The sequence below is a fragment of the Perognathus longimembris genome, chromosome 13 (genome assembly GCF_023159225.1).
Source record: "Perognathus longimembris pacificus isolate PPM17 chromosome 13, ASM2315922v1, whole genome shotgun sequence".
NCBI lineage: Eukaryota > Metazoa > Chordata > Mammalia > Rodentia > Heteromyidae > Perognathus > Perognathus longimembris.
In genome coordinates, this window is record NC_063173.1 from 34,932,702 (window position 1) to 34,955,882 (window position 23,181).

A 23,181-nucleotide genomic window follows, 5' to 3' on the forward strand; every position below is an offset into this window, starting at 1 on the left:
ATAACTAATTTAGAGATTGAATAAACAGGGTGGAGCTGAAGGACTCCCTCCACCTAACCTAAGCCTCAGGAAATATGGATTAAAAAAGAGGAAGATGACAATATTTTTTTAAATTTTGATATGTGTTTTTAGTTTTGTTGTTTTACTGCTCAGGGCTTCATGTGTGCTAGACAAGTGCTCTGCCACTGAGCTATATCCCCAGCCATAGAAAAGGAATTAAATGGAGGAAAAGAAACAGAGACAGACAAAAATGTGAAGATTACCTACCCTGGAAAGCTTGCAACTTGTAACCTCACTGATCATACATATATTTCTATTTAGATTCCATAGATGATAGAGATCCTATCATAAATCTCTAGAACATACATGTGAGTATATTATTTGAAATGTTCCATTTATCATGGGAGAGACAAGAGTCAGAGCCACAACTGAGTGTAGGGAACATTTTATAAGCTAATGTTCATCATTTCCTAGCAGACTGTATGGATGACTATCTTTCAGGTCCCATGATCACAATTAGTTTTCCCATACAAGTTCAAATGAGTCTGGTTTCTATCCAATGGAATTTATCTTCCATGTTTATTAATAAAAACAGATAAGAAGTTGCATTCAGCAATTCACTGAACTGCTATGACATTTCAAATGGTACATACTTGTTGGCTGGGTTTCACTTTGTCTTTATAGCATTGTGTGTTTCTAATCTAGTCTGGTAAACACTGGCCAATTATCACTCAATCTCCAGCAAGACTTAAGTGGAATTAATTAATTAAATAAATCTATTTCAGGATGATAGTCAAGCTCATGTAAAATTGGGCAGGGTGGAAGTGGGGCTGTGGCTCAGAGTAGAAGAGCACTAGCCTTGAGCAAAAGAGCTCAGGGACAGCATCCAGGCACAAGTTCCAGCTCCATGACCGACAAAAAAAACAAACAAATGTATATTACTAAAATTGAGCATGGATCCATGAGTCTATGGAACTTCTTTTATAGATTATCTTTATGATAGAAATTCAACCCAATATATTTTCTTTTTTTTTTTTTTTGGCCAGTTCTGGGCCTTGGACTCAGGGCTTGAGCACTGTCCCTGGCTTCTTCCCGCTCAAGGCTAGCACTCTGCCACTTGAGCCACAGCGCCGCTTCTGGCGGTTTTCTGTATATGTGGTGCTGGGGAATCGAACCTAGGGCCTCGTGTATCCGAGGCAGGCACTCTTGCCACTAGGCTATATCCCCAGCCCCCAATATATTTTCTGATCATGAAAGTCTCCAGACTAGTCTAGTATACAACACATATTTTTCAGCAATTTTGTTAGCTCGTTGATTCTGCAGATAGGGCCTGTAAATTTAATAGTTTTTAACAGGCAAAATAGAGTTGGTCTGAGGAATGCCTTATGGAATGGTAGAGAATACATGACACATAAGTATATATGTCTTATCTAGATCACGCATTCCTGTATAGTGGTGGATAGAATACAAATGTAATGTTTGTCATTTTTTTTCCCCAATGAGGAAAAAGAAAAAAAAATAACAGAAGTCATTTTTCATGTGAGACCTCTCTGTTTTGATAGACTAATAACTAACACAAAAAAGTTTTAATAATGTTCAGACCAAATGAAATACATGGGTCATTAGAGTATAAACTCTATTTTTACTTCTATGTGTGTGTGTAGGTGTGAGGCCTGACACATTATTTTTATTTAACACTGAAGGTCATATCTTACATGTTTACATTCCTAAAAACAAAGCAATATCAAGATTAAGTAATGGTCTGAAAAATAGCTTTAATTAAACAAATTCATCAGATGTTCAACCTATCTATTAACCAGAAGCATCTTTCATGATTTTTTAAGATGTCTCAGGTCACTTGATAATGACATTACTGGTTTTCCTTTCCTCTTTTAATGGTCCGATACACTGAACAAGAAAAATATTAAAAGGAAAATATGTGCAAGAATTTATGTTGAATAAGAACAAGATGATTGACACCAAATGGGACAGAACTGAACTAATGAGGCATGATATGTTTACAATATTCTTTGTGGGTTGTCAAGTTGCTACTTTAAGTGCTAGTTCTATTATTTTTAGCACATAAAAGGCTATGTCTTGAATCTTATGTAGCCTTTGTTAAAATCATATTATGTTACTTAGAAGAAGGAAAAAATTTGTCTTTAGAAGTTGCTGTCACATGAGGTATTTATTGTTATTTATAAAGAAATCCAGTTACCCTAAAAAATAAGTCACGCAAAAACTTTAGATGTTCAGAAAAAGATAACTGCATTTGAAAGTATTTAGCCAGAGTTAAGCTCTAAATATCTTGGTACTTCCTTCTCTTTTATATTTCTTAATGATGTATAGCTTCACAATGGGACCCTCCAATGTTTCAAACATTTTATTTTTCCTCTATTTTTCAATAGATTTTGAGTCTCAGATAAGGGTACATTTTCCATTAGTACAAAAGTAAGCAATATTCATTTGAACAGGAACCTTCCCTCCTTCCTATCTACCTTACTTCTCTCTTATCTTTCTTTTCTAGATTAAACAAATCATTTGTCATTAATAAAGATTTTCAAAGTTGAACACTACATTTTAAAATTTGTCTTTTTTTTTTTTCTTTTCAGTGCTGGAGTTTGAACTACTATCCTCATACTTGCTAGACAGGTGCTCTAACCACTAGGCCACATCTCCAGTCCTACTTTTTTCTGGAAAATTTTGTGGCAGGATCTCACTTCCTGCCTACTGGATTTGTAGGCATTATCTATTTACTTAAGCTCTTGGTCGTTAGGATACCAGGCAAGTTCCACTGTGTGAACTCTTCAATGAGAAGGGGTCTCACAAACTTTTCTGCCCATGCCAGCCTCAAACTAGAATCTCAACAACATTAGCTTGGTCAAGCAGCTAGAATTAGAAGCAGGAGTCACAAGCACTAAGCCAAAAATGTCATCCTTTTATTGTCCCTAGTTCTGTCCTCAAAAGTCAATAAAGACCTTGAGTCTTCAACCTTCACCTCAGTCAATCTTATGAACATCTTTTCTACACTCAGAAAAGATCTCCATCTGCCACAGGGAAGGGAGATAAAGAAATAGTAAAGAAACACTTTGAGTGTCCAGTGTGTGCAAGGAGAACCTTAGACCTGACCACAATGTCCACTGAACTCTAACTTATAAAGGTCCCTGCCATTGGACTATAGACATTGATCAACTTTACCAATGAAAGACCTTCTTTCACTACCTCCCTCTAACATAACCAGTTAATCATTTCCAACTCATCATTTTATCATTTACCTTTTCTCAGGTTTGTTGTCGGGTTTTTGTATTTTAAAAGATTTGTTAAGCAATAATTGACAGAATGTGTCAACTGTAAAGTTGACAGGCACATATTTAGAAACTAAAATCTGATGTTTTGGATAATAAACATATCCATATCTATCATTCCCCCAAAAATCACTCCCAAAGTTTCCTTTAAGGTTTTTAAAAAATTATCTCTCCTGACTCTTCCCACCTCAATATTTTTAGGTAACCAGAGATATGCTTTTAATAACTCTGGAGTAGTTAGAATTTTCTTAAATTGTACATATAAATGGACCACACAGTATGGACTTGTTTGGGTTTGCTACTTTCCTTCAGCATAATCACATTGATATTTTCATTTCTCTTATCACATGTATCAACATAAAAATGTATTCCTTTTAACAATGGATAAGATTGTGTGTGTGTGTGTGTGTGTGTGTGTGTGTGTGTGTGTGTGTGTGTACCATAATTAGTCTTTCAACCTGTGGGCAGATATCTGGGTTGTTTCTACTTCTAGTAGTTTTTCAAGTATCCTGTGAGTATCTATGTACAAATCTTTCTGGGAACAGATACTTTTCATTTTCTTTGCATACATCTCTAGAAGTAAAATAGATATAAATTAGATTAATGTTTAATACTTCAAGAAAGTTACAACTCTTTTTATGTTTCCACTAACTTTATAGAATGGCAGTTCTACTTTTTCACATCCTTGTCTGCTCCTGTGGTATGGTCAGACTTTTGAACATTTATTTAATGATTATTTAGTCTTTATTTAGTGTTTGCTACCAAAGTAATGCTGGCCTTCTATAATTTTCTATTTTCTGGAAAAGATTGTATAGAATTATTTGTCCTAGAATCATTTGTAAAGTTTCTCATTGAAGCTCATTTGTGTCTGTAGTTACTTTCTCAACAAAATGTTAATTTAAGATACATATACATATTGTATAACTATATATACATATAATGATATATACATATATCGTTATATATAATCTTATATACTATATATATGACTATATGTAGTCATACACACACACACACACACACACATATGACTATTTCTGTTACCTATTTCTTTTCCCTCCTTCTTATTCTACCATATTAGGGTCAGAATTCAGGGCCTGTGCATGCTACCCAAGTAACCCAACATTTAAACCATTTCCTAATCTCTTTGTTTTAGTTATTTTTTGGATAGGGTTTCACATTTTTTTTCCCAGGTCTTGCCTTGAACTACAATACTCTGACTTTATTCTCTTTATAGTTGGGATTACAGATATGCCCCCACTGGTTTGTTGAGATGGGTAGGTCCTCACTACCCTTTTCTCTGGGCTGAATCAAACCATAATCCTCCTGCTCTCTTCCTCCCAAGTAGCTGGGACTATAAGAGTATGCCATTATGACTATCACTAATATTTCTTCTTGAGTAGGCATAGGTGGTTTGTGCCCTTTAAAGAAGTTGGCCCTTTGGATCTAAATTGACAAATTTATTAGCTAACATTCCTTTATCATTCCATTTATTACCAATACTGGCCATTTATATCATCTCTACTTTTGAAGAATTGGGCTAGAGATTTGACCATTTCTTTGCCCTTCCATAAAAACAGAAGTTTTTCACTAAATTTGGAACTTCTCAGGTACTGTTTTTCTGATATTCTTTTCTTCTTTGCTTCACCCCTTCAAAGACTCAACATTCTCACAAATTAGCCTGTTTCCCCACATCTGACACCATCTATTTTTCTTTGTTTTCTTTCTCTCTTCCAGCTTTCCTTTATTTCTTTCTTCCTTCCTAATTCCTTCCTTCCTTCTTCCTTCTTCCTTCTTTCCTTCTTCCCTCCCTCCCTCCCTCCCTCCATCTTCCCTTCTCTTTCTCCACCTCCCCACCTATGTCTTCCTTTTAAGTATTTTCCCCTCTGGTGTTTGTTTGTTTGTTTGTTGCTAGTTCTGGGGCTTGAATTCAGGGCCTAGGCATGGTCCCTGAGCTGCTTTTATTCTTTTGTTTTTAAGTAACTGTAAACAAACTGAAGCCCGCTCTGGTTCAGTATTCAGTGGTTTGTCATTGTCATTACATGCCTTTTACTGATGTGACACTAATTTATAGCCCTGAGTTTGCTCCAAAATATTTGCTTCCCATTCTACACATAGATCCAAATCAAATGGGAACTTGCTTTGGGTTTGTCAGCCACACCTGAGGAGCTACTCTGTTAAAATCCTACTAGCTATTACCTACTCATCCACTGAGATATCTGTTTTCATATTTAGTAGTCATTACTAGTGGTTTAACTTCACCGAACCAGCAGGCATTGTAGTGTTGTTAAGATCCACTTTCTGGTTATAGAGTCTGAGTGCTTGGCTTTGCATTTCTGCCCAACCAATTAATAGATAGGGCTTGAACAAATGATTGTACCTCTCAGCCAGGATTTATACCTAGGACTCTGACTCAATAGATCAGGTTCCTAGTCTCTTTGGTACTTTTTCTACTTGTTAGAGAGTTTGTCTTTCTCATGCTTAAGTATCCTAGTTATGGTTTAATATCTTAACACATCCTTACTGCCTATTTAGCTAGAAGTACCTAAGGACTATCTAAGAGTATCTAAGTATAACACAACTTGCTTTAGTCAACATTAGTGAAAATCTAAAGTTGCATGAGTAAGGGGGGAAAAGCATCTAGGAAGAAATACTTCCAGACTTGTTACAGAGAAATCAATTTTCTTCTTCATTGCTATTTTATAAATCTGTTTTTTTGCTGTTGTTATTTGGTGCCAGTCTTGGGGCTTGAACTCTCTCTACATTTTTTCCAATGTAATTAATTTTATTTTTCTTTACTATTATCTTTAAGTAGTTGTACAAAAGAGTTGTCATTCACCAAAGCAGTTTATGAATACAGTGTCTTGATCAATGTCACCCTTTCAACATTCCCAGACACACCTCCCAATCCATCCCTCCCTTACTCATCTTAATTTTAGCTTATGTATTAATTTTATTTTGCCATTTAAAAAAGCAATTTTTGTCTATAATGCATTTTGATCTCTGTCACTACTTCAACAGGGAAACATAGGTTTCATGTTTTCCTTCATTTGTGGTAGCTAGAAGGTACCTATAAATCTGCAATAAACCCAGTGGGTGGTAAGCAAGGGGTTACAAAGAATTAACTGAAGTGCAATGAACTCCATCAGAGTGCAAATAGTGTAATTCTTTAAAAAGACTAAGTCAAAGCCCAGTAAAATAAATACCAGGAAATGGGTACTTGCAGGATGGTAGAGTGGGGTTAATATAGAGGGATAGAAGAATGAAGGGGTGGGAGGGGGGCGGGGAGAAGAATGCAGACAAGAATTCATTGTCCCTGACATTTTGTGATCAAGGCTAGTATTCTACAACTTGAACCACAGCTCCACTTCTAGTTCTTTGGTAGTTAATTGGAGGTAAGAGTCTCATAAACTTTCTTGCCCAGGTTGGCTTCAAACTTCAATCCTCAGATCTCAGCCTCTTGGGTAGCTAGGATTGATTATAGGTGTGATCCACTGGCACCCAGCTTAAAGACTTTTTTGTTAGATCTTCCCAAGTCAAATAATAATAATAATAAATAGAGAACACTTAAGGCCCCTTACAAACCATCACATCACAATTTATTTTCACAGTTCATTATACTATATTCAAAACACAGAGAAAAGAATACACACACTCACATTTAACATTTTTAATCAGCAATCAAAATGGCTATAAAAATGAATCCTGGTAATTATAAAGTAATAGCTTGTAGATTGCATAGGTATGCTTATTTTAGATTTAAAAATTAATATTGATATTATGAACATACCAGCTAATGTGTATTCTAAGCCAGGAAAGCATCAAAATTTGCCTACTCAAATGTCTTGGAATTAATATGTATTATCTTGAGCTAAATAGCCCACGGGCAGTACCTTTTCTGTAGGATTAATTTATATCCTTCAAGAGATGCCTTTCCCGAGGCCTTGACTCTGATTGGATGACCAACAGCTAGACAGCCCTGAGTTATGGCTCGGCTCAGGATCATTCCAGTCTTCCAATGAATAGAGAGGTGGGGGGAGGGGGGACAGAAAGGTCTAAATAAGTTAAAAGAACCAGAAAATTCAACAATGTGTCACAAATACTGAGGTCATTATGCCTGGATAACCCCGGATATTAACAGTTACAGAAAGTGAAAACACTACCCACAACTTAGCAGTCAGTGAGCCCTGCTCAGAATCAGTGATCTTCTGTCGGACAAGGGTGGCATTTTACAGTTCAGTGCAAAATAAAACAGACCTTGATATCTTCATTTGTCCTTTTTTTTTTTTCTGTGCATATTTCACCATGCAGCGATTTGGGGTCCATCACGTGTCACTTGCTAGAGTTATAACTACAGAGCTTACTTGAAATATGTATGCACATAGAGAAGTGAACTGAAAAGACTGAAACAAATAAGTAACCTTCATATCAATATAAAGTTTTACTCGGAGTCTAAATAGCATGGGTTAAACATTTTTAAGGTGGTTTGTGAACTCGTTTCTTGTTTTAAATGTTAGGATCCTCTGTGGAGAAAATTAATTGGGAATATTGTTTAAATGGTCATTTAATCATTTTTATACCTTGTGAATCAACACATTCAACAAAAGCCACCAGAATTTTATCAATATCCCCTATTGGGGATTTGTAACATGGAAAATTCTCTATTGTACAAGACAAAACAATTTTTGAAAGAGGTAGGGAGTTCTAACTAATCAGATTTTTTAAATTGTGTTCGACTGGGGCTGGGGATATGGCCTAGTGGCAAGAGAGCTTGCCTCGTATACATGAGGCCCTGGGTTCGATTCCCCAGCACCACATATACAGAAAATGGCCAGAAGTGGCGCTGTGGCTCAAGTGGCAGAGTGCTAGCCTTGAGCAAAAGGAAGCCAGGGACAGTGCTCAGGCCCTGAGTCCAAGGCCCAGGACTGGCCAAAAAAAAAAAAAAAAAAAAAAAATTGTGTTCTACTAACCAGGCAACTTTTATTCTTCAGATTTTAGTTGTGTAGCAAACAAATACATGATAACTTAGGACAAATGGTTCCAAAAATGTCTAATTCTAATAAATGCTTCTAACACTTTTATAAATGTAATTGTCAATATACAAAAAAGAACTGCTACTTATTAAACACTCTGTGTATCGGATATTATGCTTGAACAGCACACCTTTCTAATTTAAACTGCACAGCATCTGAGCAAAGAAGGTATGATTAACTCCATTTTATATAGGAAACTATAAGTCAGTGCACTTCAATCACTTTTCCAAGATCATACAAGGGATCTTAATTCTGATTTCTTACTCAAAAACCATATTCTTTTGGTAAGCATTTCAAGTATTTTTGAGGAAACGTTAGGTGGTACATGTCATGAAATTCTCTAAGGAGATACCAAGAAATTACAGAATATGAAATCCAGAAAAGGATTTTCCAGATTATCTGATCCAATTCATTTAATATGTAAGATCTAAGATTCAAATACCATGTGTAACTGAATTAGTCAGTGTCTCCCAAGATTGGTCAAATATAGAGCCCTATTTTACATTGAGGTGCCAGACTTTGAAGTCAGGCCCCACCACGTGAACCCCATTTTAGAATCGAACCCCGAGCCAATCAGATTTGTACCTGTGTTCTAATCTTGCTTGCACAGCTGATTGTTGTAACCTTGTTCTTTGCCTTTATAAGCCCTGTGTAATCACAGCTCGGGGCGTCCTCCTAACCTCCGCTGTGTCGGTGGGTAGGACGAGGCCCGAGTTGGCAGCTCGTTAAATAAAGCCTTGCCTTGCTTTTGCATTTCGGAGTGTCTGAATCTCGGTGGTCTTCTAGGGGGTGGTCTTGCGACTTGGCACAACATTTGGGGTTTCGTCCGGGATAGCCCCAGAGACCCCGAGATCCCAGACTCCGAAGGTAAGAAAACAGCACTGTTCATTTGTCTTGTCCAGTAATTTGTCTGTCTGTTTTGCTTTTGCTTATACTTGTAGGGCGCGAGTCAGTTTGGTTTTTGGCCGGCACTGACCAGGAGGGCCTCCTAAACGAGACTCAACCCGCCCACCTTGTACTTGGGTCTGCTCCTTCTGCTTATCTGGCAGGAGGTTGTGGGCCAACTCGTAACTCGGGTCCACTCCTTCTGCACCGTTGCAGGAGGTTGTGGGCCAACTCGGGTCCACTCCTTCTTGCAGGAGGTTGTGGGCCAACTCGGGTCCATTCCTTCTGCACCCTTGTAGGAGGCTGTGGGCCAGCTTGGGAGATCTCCAACTCGTAGCTTTTCTTGTTCTCAGGCCTGTGTGTTTTCCTCCTTTTTTTATTGTTTTGTTTTTTGTAGCCTTTTGGACTGAACTTCTGATCAGAGCTATGGATAACGTTCTATCTTGAGGACCTCCATCTAGCCCCCTAGACTTGATCCTAGCTCACTGGAGGGAGGTTAAGGAGATAGCTCAGAACCAAGGTGTGGCCCTTAAAAAGTAAAAGTGGATCACCCTGTGCAAGTCAGAATGGTCCACCTTTGAGGAAATTGAGGGAGCTTTGACATAGGGAGGAAGCACGGAGGAGGAAATGTTTCCCGCTCCATACTCCCCATCCCAGTTAACTCTACAAGAGGAGGACTCTGAGGAAAATGTTTCAGCTGTGCCCTCCGCTCCGGAGGGTCCTGCCCAGTCAACTCGCCGGCGCCGACAGCCCAGGACACGGACGCATCAGCCCCAAGTCCAAGTCCTGACCCGCAGCCACCGATGGGGTGGATGTAGGGCCAGCCCAAGCCACCCACAGGTGGCAGGGAGTGACCTCACCATGCTGCGCTGTCATCTCTGTGTTGTTTGTAAGTCTAACAGTCTCTTTTGTGTCAAACCTGCATAGCTCATTGGAAAGATGTACAGGCGATGGTTCACAATCAGAGTGTGAGTGTCCACAGAAAGAACTCTAGGGGGACCCCCACCCAGCCTTCTTATAGGTTCCTGGCTAGGTAAGGTCTACGCCCCTGAGTCAGCCTGAAGAAGTTACAGAAGATGGATGATCTTCACCCATCAGCCCCCCTTTAAAATCAAGGGACCAGAGTTGTTTTTGGGAAGATGAGGCAGGATAAACTAGAGACATGCAAAACAGAGGTACAGAGAATATTCTTGTAAGAAATGGTGACAGGCCATTTGTTTACTACATTGGGCCCTACTGGCCCATGCCTTACCTCTATATCATCCCCTAGACATGCAAGCCATTGAAATGGACAGAATGGAGCCATGATTGGCTCCCAAGGTACCAAAAAGAAAAAGGGGGAAATGAGGTGCCAGACTTTGAAGTCAGGCCCCACCACGTGAACCCCATTTTAGAATCGAACCCCGAGCCAATCAGATTTGTACCTGTGTTCTAATCTTGCTTGCACAGCTGATTGTTGTAACCTTGTTCTTTGCCTTTATAAGCCCTGTGTAATCACAGCTCGGGGCGTCCTCCTAACCTCCGCTGTGTCGGTGGGTAGGACGAGGCCCGAGTTGGCAGCTCGTTAAATAAAGCCTTGCCTTGCTTTTGCATTTCGGAGTGTCTGAATCTCGGTGGTCTTCTAGGGGGTGGTCTTGCGACTTGGCACAACAACATTATACTTAAAAGGTTTAAGGAAGTTTTGAAGTCAGACAGCTGAACAAATTCTACCAAACTACTACCATATTTCTCTAGCTTTATAATTGTTATGGATAGATGTAAAGTATTTCTCCAAAAAATGCTTAAGTGTTCAAAGCTTGGGCCCCAGATCCAATCATTGATGATTGATGTGTGACTGGAACCTGGGAACTCTGATCTAATCAATGAATTATTTCTATTCAATTGATTAATTAGATAGCTTTAGTAGGAGTTAGAAACTAGAAGATGGGACATGACCTGGTTGGAGGAGCAGATCACTGCGGGGGGGGGGGGGGGGAGGGGTGCCTTTGAAGGACATACTTCTGTCCTTAGCCTCTTCTCTCTCTTTCTCTCTCTCTGTCTCTCTATTTTTTTCTCTCTCTCTGTCTCTCTGTCTGTCTGTCTGTCTCTCTCTCTGTCTCTCTGTCTCTCTGACTCTCTGATGAAGTGCTTTTTTATTACAACCAGGCACATCTGCCATGATGTTACTGCCTTGCCACAGGCCATAGAACCATCTGATAATCTGATTATGGGCTAACACTGTGAGCTATGGAACTGTGAGCTAGAATAAATCTTCCTTTAAAATGTTTTCTTAGGCATTTTCTGATAGCAGTAGAAAAGTATAATAATGAAAATGTGCAATTCTCACAAGAATATACATATATATGTTTATATGTATAGTGCCTAACATAATACTATACATAGAATACACAAATACACTTTCAACAAAACGGTATCATTATTTAAATTAAGGGAAAATACAATGTCAAATAGACAATTAGTTAATGGAGTCTCTGTGTTCAAAGCAGATACTAGGAATATATCACCTAAACTCATGTTTGTTTTTGTTTTGGTATCTGAAATTAATAGCCTCAGGTAAGACTCAGTCAGTACCTTCATATTCTCCTTGTTTTATATGTTTGTTTTTAACTCTCAGAGAATTAAAAAAAAAACACCCAAGTATTTAAATCAATCTAAGATTTCCCTTGAGAAGAATGGTTTTAACCTCCCTCACCTCACCAAATTTAGCAGCAGCAAACTTGATTGGACAACTTCAGAAGTACTGAAGAAGCAGCAAAGTGTTGCATTGAAAAGTAACAAAGGAAGACAGGAGGGCAGGCACAAGCTCTACCACCACTTTTCATACATAAATACATACTTATAAAGTATGTTTAATAGTAAATGAGAAGGGAAGCATAACTGATGTTCTCCTGTAAGTCAGATCCAAAGGTACAGCAAGAAAATCAAATTTTATTGATATACAAGGTATATGGCATTTTTTGCATTCTTTGCATTTTATACTCAGGAGTTGTCTTGTAAAGCTATGTCTTTGCTAATACTGCGTGCAAAGGCATAATATGGTGTTAATCCACCAGGTCCCATAATGCTGAGTTGGTAAAGCTTAACAATGAAGACTAAGGGAAAGGAAACAAATGACATTCAGGCAAATCTCATGAAAATCATGAGACTATGTAGGGACTCTACATAAGCTCTGTGCTTAGTTTAAGTTCACTCTGAGGTATGAACTAATCAGCATGTCTAACGTGAATTGAATGCTCACTTGGGGAGCTATAGAAGTGCTGCGCCCGAGACAATAGCAAGAGAGCAGAGAAAGCATTCCTGACAGTCAACAATTTATCATGCTTTCACTTGCACACTCCTATGTAAGAAGGAAACGGGCACTGGAGAAGCAGAGCAAGCCAGCAAGCCAGGGGGCATCATTCAGCAAGAGCAGACATTCTTGGGCACCTTTGTGATTAGCCACTGACAGGCTGCAGACCACAGGGCAGAGGGCGCTGTCTGACTCCTGCTGCTCACTTCACTACTTGAGGAACTCTGCTTTTCCATGGAAATCGAGGCACGGAGGACAATATTGGGATCCACCTGTATGAGGAGAAGAAGTACACATGTCTACCTCATGGTTTAAAGGTTAACCCTCTCACCAGACACCTGTGGCTCATGCCTGTAATCCTAGCTGCTCAGGAGGCTGAGTACTGTGGAGTGATCTTTGAAGCAAGATGGGGCAGGAAAGTCCATGAGATTTGTTGTCTCCAATTAAGCACACACACAAAAAGCCTAAAGTGGAGCTGTGGCGTAAATGGTAAAGTGCTAGCCTTGAGCAAGAAAGAAGATCAGGGATAGCACCCAAGCTCTGAGTTCAAGTTCCAGGACAGGCACAAATAAAAGTTAACCATCTCAACACATTTACCTCAAATTCTCAAACTGAGACTTCCTTAAAAAAACATGTCCCTCTCCTTTAATTCAATTTAATTTGTGCTTGTTGAGAGGATGTAGATTAAATGGTAGAGAAAGCTTGTCCAACACACAGAAATTCATGTTAATAAAAAAATGTTTTTTCTTTCATTTCTCTTAGTTTTCTGTACCTTGTGTCTTGTATATAAGATTATTCAACCAGGGGAAGGGAAAAGGAATCACAGAAACAGCAGGTCAAAGGGAGGGATAAGTGGGAGAAAATAAGGGATGGAGTAACAGTGTTTAAACATAAATGTACTCATTACCTTACTTATGCAACTATAACCCTCCATGCTCATCACCTTTTTTTTTCCTTTTCTTTTCTTTTTTCTTTTTACCAGTCCTGGGGCTTGGACTCAGGACCTGAGCACTGTCCCTGGCTTCTTTTGCTCAAGGCTAGCACTCTGCCACTTGAGCCACAGGGCCACTTCTGGCAGTTTTCTGTATATGTGGTGCTGGGGAATCGAACCCAGGGCTTCATATATGGGAGGCAAGCGCTCTTGCCACTAGGCCATATCCCCAGGCCCTCATCACTTTTTTGTAAGGTCAGCCCCTGGGTGGGATCCATGCAGAAGCCCTTGCCTGTCTAAAGTCTCAGCCCAGTACCTGCATTACCTAGGTAACTGGCATACCTAGAGAGAGCCACCTCCCCCCACCTACTTAGAGGGAGCCACCTCCCCCCACCTAGCCACACCTCCCCGCCCTGCCCTAGAAAAGGCATGGGCAGGCAGTAGATTGCCCCTAAGGCTCTCTGGCCATCTTGGCCACAGGTACAGTATTCACGTAGGAGAGAAAAGTTTATTCCAGAACTGCTGTCCTGCCCCTTCCTCTTCCTCTCCACCCCTTCGCCTTCCCCTTCCCTTTGAGTCTATTCTCTCTCCCTCTCCCTCTCCCTCCCTCCCTCCCTCCCTCTTTCTCTCTCTCTCTGTTTCTCTGTCTCTGTCTCTCTGTTAAACTCCATATAAATTATTATGTCATGTTATTATAAGCATACAGAAAACAAGTTCATGTCTAGTAGAATAAGCAAAAATTGGAGCATCTTGAAAGAGCTAAAACGTGAAATAGTCTTGAAGGACTGAGATAATTTGACAGGAATAGTGAAGAGCAAACAGGTATTACAAGTTAAGGAAGTGGAATCAATGTGTCTTAGGGATTTGTTGACAGACTTAAAAGGTAAATTTGGCCAAACTGCAGAGAGTTGTCGCGTTTTAGGCTATGGAGTGAGGTGAACTGTGGGACGTCAGTGAAAGCTTTCAAGCAGGGGGGACTAGATTACAGCAGGTTTTAGTAAGGTTGATCTGACAAGGGTAGACATATGAATTACAGAATGGAGACATCAAAGGCAGGGAAAACCATTGGGAGTCCATACAATCTCCTTAGAATAAAAGGATAGAGATGAGACTTTAGAAAGGGTTGGGGCAGATGAGAGATGGATACGAAGGGCATTGCATTGTATATCCTGTATTCATCGTTAGATCATATAAAACCTATATAATTTGTTGTACTGCACATGTGCAAGGTATTGTGGCACCTTGTAGTGATCCTCCTTTAGAATTAGTTGTCAAATTATCACCCATTCACATAACTTGTAAGGACTCTATTACTTTGTATGTAATAAAATATATAATCCCTTTCTCTGCGTATTTTTAAGTACCAATATAGTACCAGGATAGAATTACAGAAATATTGGTACATTATACTACATATAAATACTATTATAGAATGCTTTAAATAAAGTTCAGTGGTTTTGCTTTAATAACAAGTGAAATAATTTTCAAAAATAAAAATTTCATTCTGTATCTTTGGTGATACTAGATATTTTCTGAATTACAAATTATTTTTTAAGATACACAAGTTAAATGATCAGTTAAAAGTCAATATTTCACAATTGTGAGCAAGTAGTGACATAAAGGTACAGCTAAGTATATTTGGTAATTATTCCAAAATTAGAGAGAGAGACATTTCTTGAGAAGAAAATGTCATATGACTCCCATCTGAGAAAATGCAAATCTTAAAAAGTACAATTCTACCACATAAGCAGATTTGACTTATAGCTCTTTGATTGTGTGTTCCCCAGAAAGCCAGTAGTGGCTGAATTCTGGAGGGAAATCCCCTGCAGTTTCTGAACAATGATAAACTATATTCTACTAATCCATCCACCACAGGGCTCAGCATTTAAAGTAGCACTCTTACTCAACCTCCTAACTCCAAGTTGCCATCACACTCAAAACTCTCCTTTGCAACTGGGCAGAAGATTGTTTTGACTGGAATTAGTCAGACAGAAGAACCATACTGCCAACTGCTTCTTTGTACAGCACCTGCTGCCAGGGCCTAAATTCTTGTTATCTCCACAACATGGTTTAATCTTTTAACAGTTGGCTTATTGGTGAAGAGCGAAGGGGTCCTTTGTCTCTGCCTTGGGCTGGCACCCAGTATTAACACCATGCTGTTCTTCAAGAGATATTTTGCTGGACAGTTCCCAAGTGATTCTATATAGGACAGACAATGCCAGGCCCACTAATGCAGCTTCATTCTGTGTTATTAAAAAAAGAAAGAAAGAAAAAAACCTGCCAGCTCTTGGGTTGTGACACACTTGAAAATGACAATGGCCATTAGTTTTTCCCCCCCTCTCTGTGACTACATCTTCCTGTTGCTGCTGTTCCTCATTTATTTCAGGATATTCATTTTCAATATTTTGTTATTTATACAAAAATGAAAAATGTGTGAAGTGTCACATAGCTAAAGGCCATTGTGAAGGCGAGCCCCATGAATGTGATTTTCAAAATCTGGTGACAGATGAAAGAGTGAAGCCATCCCAGGGCTGGGATGTAGCTAAATCTTCGGAGCCACTCTAAACCTGAAAGCAACCCTACATCCTGGGCTCTGGCACTGTAGAGGGATGTTTCCTTCCAAATGTTGGTTTTAGCAAGAACTTCATCTCCTTTTTTAAAATTCATCTTAGTTTAATTGCAGAGTAAATATTTATGAGTGAAAAGAGATAAAACTGAGAATTAGAAAATATTCTGAGGGGAAAATATTCTGACAATTCGCAGCTAACACAAGCCATATATGTATGTGTGTGCACACACTGAATATGTATATCAAAGCATTTACATTGAGCCTGAGGTTTAAATACAGACTATCATAGCTGTTATTGGAAACCTTGCAGAATCCTGTTGTGAATCAAGTAAGAAATTCATTTATTCTTTTTGGATACTTATATACACAGTTTCCTGTAAATGATCATTATAATTTCACTTGTCTGAATAAACTGTGCTGAAGTAGAAGCAAATGATACATGCACATGCTGAGCCAGTTAAAACTTCTTATTTAATTTTTCCCAAGTGTCGGGTGATGGTGGGGAGCCTTCATACTGTTGTGCAAGTTCAAAGTAATAAAAAAAAATGTCATGGATTGTCCTGTAGTTCCATTAAAGAACATACTACAAATATAATAAATGAGAAGCTTGTAAATTGCAATCTTTTTTAAAGATCACAATCTTTGTTCTGAGCAAACTACTTCACTAGCTACAAATTTTATAAAATTTTACCTTGAACAATGTATTGGCCAAATTAAATAATTTTCCATGGAAGTTAAAGTTACAACTGTAAGAAATGTTATAAGATCCCTTTCCTCATGCTTGCTATTGTCTCTTAAACTGTTTAAATTATCTAGTTCTACAGTTGATCTGTCTTCCCACCTCTAAAGCCATGCGCTGGAAAAGGTGCAAATAGACAATAACAGTGAAGATGAAAATATACAGTCAAACATACCAGACACCCTGTAACCTAGAGTTTAATAATCTAATTATTGTTCTAAAAATAAGGAAGGACATGGGAATTTATTTGATACACTGTCACCTGTTCTAAAATAAAATGCATTTTCCCAATATATAAACTAATTTACAGAAAATACTACTTCTAAATGATTTGCTCTTTAGCAAAATAGAGAAACAAAGAATTGTTTGCCTTTTCCCAGTCTCATTTGTGACAAAAAGGACTAAATCATGTTTGTGATTCTCTTGCTGTTTCTGTACAAAAAAACAGTGTCCCTATAGATTTTTGATGACTGTAAGCCACATTCTGAAAGGATAGGACCAAAATAAGTTGGCTTTCATTTTGGCAAAAGGTAACTCCTGTCATACATTTGAGTACATTTCATCCAGATATGCATTTGAAAAAGTGTTCTGTATTTATTACCATGAAGTTTAAATCTTACCCATTTTATGTAAACATATAATTTTATTGTTCTTAAACTGAATCGATCTAAAAATGCTGCCAACTTAAGTAACAATGGAAAGCTGTTGGCACAATGTGTGTGCCAAACTGTCAATTTGTAGCAGATTCCAAATCTGGTTTTAAAATGGATAAAAGAGCAACAGGTTGTAATTGTCAGGGTTATATCTGTCTTCCATATTACAAATGTGGATTATATGTTCCAATATTTCTCTGTAGGAAAGGTTTTACTTGTCAATAAGAGATTTAAAAGAACAGTCAGGGGTTGGGCACTGATATCTCTATCTCCAGCCAATTTTAAAACCTATGCCATCAACAATATTGGCTTTTGTATCCCTTCCCTCAACCCCTGTTGTAATCCTCTTAGTATCTTCTTTACCTCAATGAGCATCAACATTCTACAATAAAATGCCCTAAAGCTATCTGTCACCTCTGCCTGTATCCATCTTTAAAAGTACTCTTTTCAGGTTATTAAATTACTGTTCCCAATACACCCATCATCTCTCTGTAAATAATTGGAAGCAGGTTTGTTTGTTTTTCTGAAAGGATTTTAAGTTTTCATAGCAAAAGGAGACTGATTTTTCCTGAAAGCTTCCCCTTTCAAGCCAATTTATCAAGTTTTACTTTTTAACACAATTATTTTGTTTAAGCTAAGATTTCATTCAACATCAATTTATTATTCCAAGAATGCAGTGCTACAAAAAAAACACTAAAGATATTTTCTCATGTTCAGTAAATCATTAGAAAAAATTTATAATAATAAAGTAAGTATAGATTAATATTCTCTCATTTTTCAACATTTGAAAGTATGTGTTACTCTTAAATCCTATTTTCACATACATATACAAACTCCCTCATACACACACACACACACACACACACACACACACACACACACACACACAGCAAAAAGGAAAGCCTCCTTTGGGTTCTTTACCCTGAATATCTCTTTGATATCCATTTTTCTCTGGCTTAAGAATTAACTCATTCTCTGTTGAATGAGTTAATTAGTTCATGAACAACAATCTTATCAATAAGATAATCTTCCTCACACAAGAATCAGATGAAACCTTGCCTCTTGTTAAACACTTTCAAGGTCTCATCCTAATTTTTATAATATAATAACTAGAATCCCTACTGTTTAAATAAGATCCTTCATGATCTGATCCCAACATTTTGCTAGGGTCTGTTTTGTTTGGAATTATGGGGAAAAAAGTTGTAAAAAAAAAAAAAGTTCTAGCATCTAGCTAAATATCACTCGTAAAGGGCACAAAAGGAATTCTATGAGAACATAGAGAGCATACATATAATCATAGTGTGGGGATAGGGTGAGATAAAGAAAGAATTCATGAAGAAGCCATGATAGGGCTAGAATGACAGGCTTAATTTATACATTTATTGATGCCAACTATTCACCAGACTGTGCTAGAATGTGTTACAAGGTGACTGAGAAGGCCAGAGCGTAGAGACAATGGATGAAAAAAAAAAAAAAAGATTGAATTCCACACAGAAGAGTCCACACGGCATTAATAACAGAAAGTGTAAAGTGCTTTCCAAAAACCACTAAGGAACATTTGACTTTGACTAATGCACAAAGAACATAATAGAGAAAAGTCAGTTTTTTAAGACAGTTTATGGCTAAATAACAATAAAAAATCCATTCATCAAAAATGAATTGTGTGCTGTTCTACATTCAAGATTGTGTTAGCATTTAGAAATGCAAAGATGAATAACACATAATATCTGTGTCCAAGAAATTCTCATCTAGTTGCAGAAAAAGACACAAAAGCAAACTCCTAATCCAAAATACAAACTCTAAGAATAGTTTTCAAAGGACAAAAAGGAATTGTAAGAACATAGTAGAAATGAATTATTTCTAGAGAATCTGAGCAAACTTTTTCCAAGAAGGGGAAGATGAATTCCAAGGAATGCGAATAGTTAAGGATGTATCTCACCTAAGGAAGGCACAAGAATATTATCAAACCGCTCTAGCATACGATGCAGACAGAATCAAGCAGATAAAAATACTGAAAGGTAAAGGGAGAGTAGGCATAGACCTGGGAGAATTGAGGATATTGATGAAATGCCAAATGAGAATTCATAATTTCATTAAGCAACAGTCAGACACACAGATTGTTTTGAGCAGGCAAATAATGCTACAGCAAAAACATAGCAACGAAAGCTAACAGGATTAAGCCAATGATAAGTAACAAATCTTAATGTCATAGAAAAGGCCATTTTATAAATTTGCTCAAAAATAAACAAGATCACAAATAGGTTGTTTTATTTGTATAACTGTGCTATTTAGTTTTACATGCTTTTTGAAACAACTAAGAAGTTCAGTATTGTTTTGGATATGACAGAAACTCAATGAATAATACAGAGAAATGTGAAGGAACAGAATCGGATAATGTGTCTTTTTCATTATATCTCAGAAATAAAGTGTAGACTGCTTGACAGGTGTTCTTCTTTCAGCATCCTTACTTCTACAGACATCTTTTGGTTTTGATATTCTCTGTCTCAAAAACTAAAATTCAGGCACTGAAACAAAGAGTAATTTTACAAAAAGTGTGCCAGCCAAAAGAGTTAGTTTTTTTCTTTAGATATAATACTTCAAATGTGTTTCATATTTTAATTTGAAAAATGAAGCCATTACTGAAGAATTGCTGAGTATAAATAAATAGATGTGGCTTAGATTTGCCAATGAACTGTGGCTTCTAAAGAATACATGTTCCTTAGATAAACTGACCAAGAAAGCTGTTGAAAAATAAGGGATAGTGGGGATAGGAAAATTGAGGGAAAATTAAAGATAAATATAAAATGCTGTGGGAGTCGCTCCCTCCCCTTTTTTGTGCCAGTCCTGGGGTTTGAACCCAGGGCCCGGGTGCTGCTGTCTCTGGGCTTTTCTGTTCAAGGCTCATACTCTACTACTTGAGCCACAGCACCACCACCAGGTTTTTGGTGGTTAGTTGGGGATAAGAGTCTCAAGGAGGGCTGGGAATGTGGCTTAGTGGCAGAGTGTTTGCCTAGCACGCATGAAGCCCTGCATTTGATTCCTCAGTACCACATAAGCAGAAAAAGCTGGAAGTAGCTTTGTGGCTCAAGTGGTAGAGTTCTAGCCTTGAGCAAAAGAAGCTTGGGGACAGTGCTCAGGCCCTGAGTTCAAGCCCCAGGACTGGCAAAAAGAAGTCTCATGGACGTGCCTGCCTGGGCTGGCTTCAAACTGCCATCCTCAGATCTCGACCTCCTGAGTAGCTAGAATTACAGGACTGAGCCACCAGGGCCCTTTGAACTAGCATACAATTTTTGTAGAAAATGACAAGAGGCGTACAGTGGTAGGGGGAAAGCCAAATAGAAAAAGTGAAGGAGGGTGAATGGTAAAATATTGTATATGTGTGTATGAAAATGGAACAGTGAAGCTTATTGAGATAGCTTGGGAAGTGAAGGGATGAGAGAAAGTCACAGAAAAGATGAAGCTGATCAAGGTATATATGTATATATGGATGGACAAGTCAAAATGAAATTTTACACAATTGATTTCTTAATCACATTTGGAAAAAACAGATCAGATTCTTAAGTGCAAAGAGATAACAGCCATCTTAAATACTTTGCTGAATAACTCTACCTTATTATTTTAGCTATTACAAAGAAAATATAGCAAATAAGATTTTTTTCCCCCAATCATTGGGCTTGAACTCTGGGCCTGGGCACAGTCCCTGAGTTCATTTGCTCAAGGCTAGTGCTCTACCACTTTGAGCCACACCATCACTTCTGGTTTTCTGGTGGTAAAAACTGACCTCTTCTCCTAGGGCTAAACAGTGTTCCTCAGACCTCAGCCTCTTGAGTAGCTAGGATTACAGGGATGAGCCACCATTGTCCAGTGGCAAACAAGATTTATGTGACAATTCAAATAGCAATTTTTCCAACTAGTAATTTTGTTCCAATTTTGAAGGACTTAATTAGCAAGAAGGAAAACAACCCAACTTTTATAAAATATTTTCTGCTTTTAAAAAAGATGATTGGGGCCGCCGGCTGTGGTGGCGCACGCCGGTAATCAACGAGGAGGATGAGGCAGGAGGATCACGAGTTCGAGACCAGACTGGGCTACACCTTTGGCTGGGACTATGGCCTAGTGGCAAGAGTGCTTGCCTCCTACACACGAAGCTCTCGGTTCGATTCCCCAGCACCACATATATGGAAAACAGCCAGAAGTGGCGCTGTGGCTCAGGTGGCAGAGTGCTAGGCTTGAGCGGGAAGAAGCCAGGGATGGTGCTCAGGCCCTGAGTCCAAGGCCCAGGACTGGCCAAAAAAGAAAAAAAAAAAAAGATGATTGGGGCTGGGATGTGGCTTAGTGGTAGAATGCTTGCCTAGCATGCATGAAGCCCTGGGTTCAATTTCTCAGTACCACATAAACAGAAAAAGCAGGAAGTAGGGCTGTGGCTCAAGTGGTAGAGTACTAGCTTTGAGCAAAAGAAGCTCAAGGACAGTGCTCAAGCCCTGAGTCCAAGCCCCAGGACTGGCAAAAAAAAAAAAAAATATCTTGAATATTCATTCAGTCACCTTGATATACTAATTGTCTAATATCTAAAATATACCTATTAAACAGAGGAAATAAAATCTGACCTTGTTCTGTAGAAAATGGCTGTCCAAGTCCACTTTTTCAAATTGATCAGGTATCTGTTGACTTGTGGAATCAAAATTCATTGGAAATTCCTCACAAACTTCCCAACTAAAGAAAGTGGAATATTTATTTTTGTTATAATATAAAGCACTTAACTATAATACTCTCTACTAGCATAATAATTCTTAGTAAGAAAAAATACTTCATAATCTTTTTAAGCAAAAATATTTAAAGTGCCATGATAATTATAATTGGAAAACAAATTTATGTATTTTTGAATCTTTTAATTATTTATAATACTGGGAGATTCTATGCCTAATAAATGATTAATAGAACAATAAAACAAGAAATGATTTTTAATCACTTGTGGAAATCATCTTCATTCTAAGTCTGTATTCTAAACACACTAGGCTATAAATAACAACAAGTACTTTTATACTTATGACGGTTGGGCTACAGAAACTACTTCAGTGTTTTCAGAAAAGCCTCAGGAGGCCCGTCTAATGGGTACCAGGAAAAAACAAGGTAGGAAGACTGTATCCCATTTGTAGTTTAGAAAAATCACTTACTTCACCTTGTATTTAACAACGAACTGATTCATCACTAATGTTAAGACCTACCAGACAGCGTGTTGCACAGCAGAACCCAGTCCTGGTGCTACTAATAGAAATTTTTAGCAATACTCTCAGAAATATAAAAAATGAGAACATGATTTTTAAGACTCTAAAAAATTCAGTTTACGTAATAGGAAATGGAAAAATGGACTGTAGAAAGTCTATTATCTAATAAAATTATTTTGCATTAAATAAAAACAGCTTCACATTGCTGACTTAGGATGCAGATCTAATTTGAGTAATTTCAAATAAATCATTCACTGTACCTCACAAAGCAAAATTTAAAGGGCTAAATCAAAGATAGAGGCTCAGTGGTAGAGCATTTTCCCAGCATGCAAAAATGTCCTGGGTTCAATTCCCAGCATTTGGGAGGAAGACTATATGAATTAACACTATATACCCCTAAATAGAAATTTAGAGAAAAAGGTCTAGGCAAGTTTGACAGTTTGAGGAAGTGCCAAGAAAATTAAATCTTACAAATGGAAAATGCTTACTAAGAAAAGAATGTTGATGAATTCTTTTCTCTCTTTAAAGAAAAAAAATGAGCAAAAACAGATT

The 23,181-nt window shown here is 38.0% G+C and overlaps 1 protein-coding gene across 1 annotated transcript in view; it reads right to left on the reverse strand.

Annotated features, from left to right (window-relative positions):
- Window positions 1–6,969: 6,969 nt before the first annotated feature.
- The window catches only part of LOC125362741 (doublecortin domain-containing protein 1-like), a 211,940-nt gene continuing 195,728 nt past the window's right edge, over window positions 6,970–23,181 (reverse strand). Inside the window, exons 16-18 of the mRNA XM_048361661.1 lie at window positions 22,012–22,117; window positions 12,650–12,784; window positions 6,970–7,317 (exon numbers count right to left, since the gene is read on the reverse strand). Coding sequence (XP_048217618.1) covers window positions 7,177–7,317; window positions 12,650–12,784; window positions 22,012–22,117 — 382 coding nt within the window. The 3' untranslated portion in view covers window positions 6,970–7,176. The remainder of the gene's footprint in view (window positions 7,318–12,649; window positions 12,785–22,011; window positions 22,118–23,181) is intronic.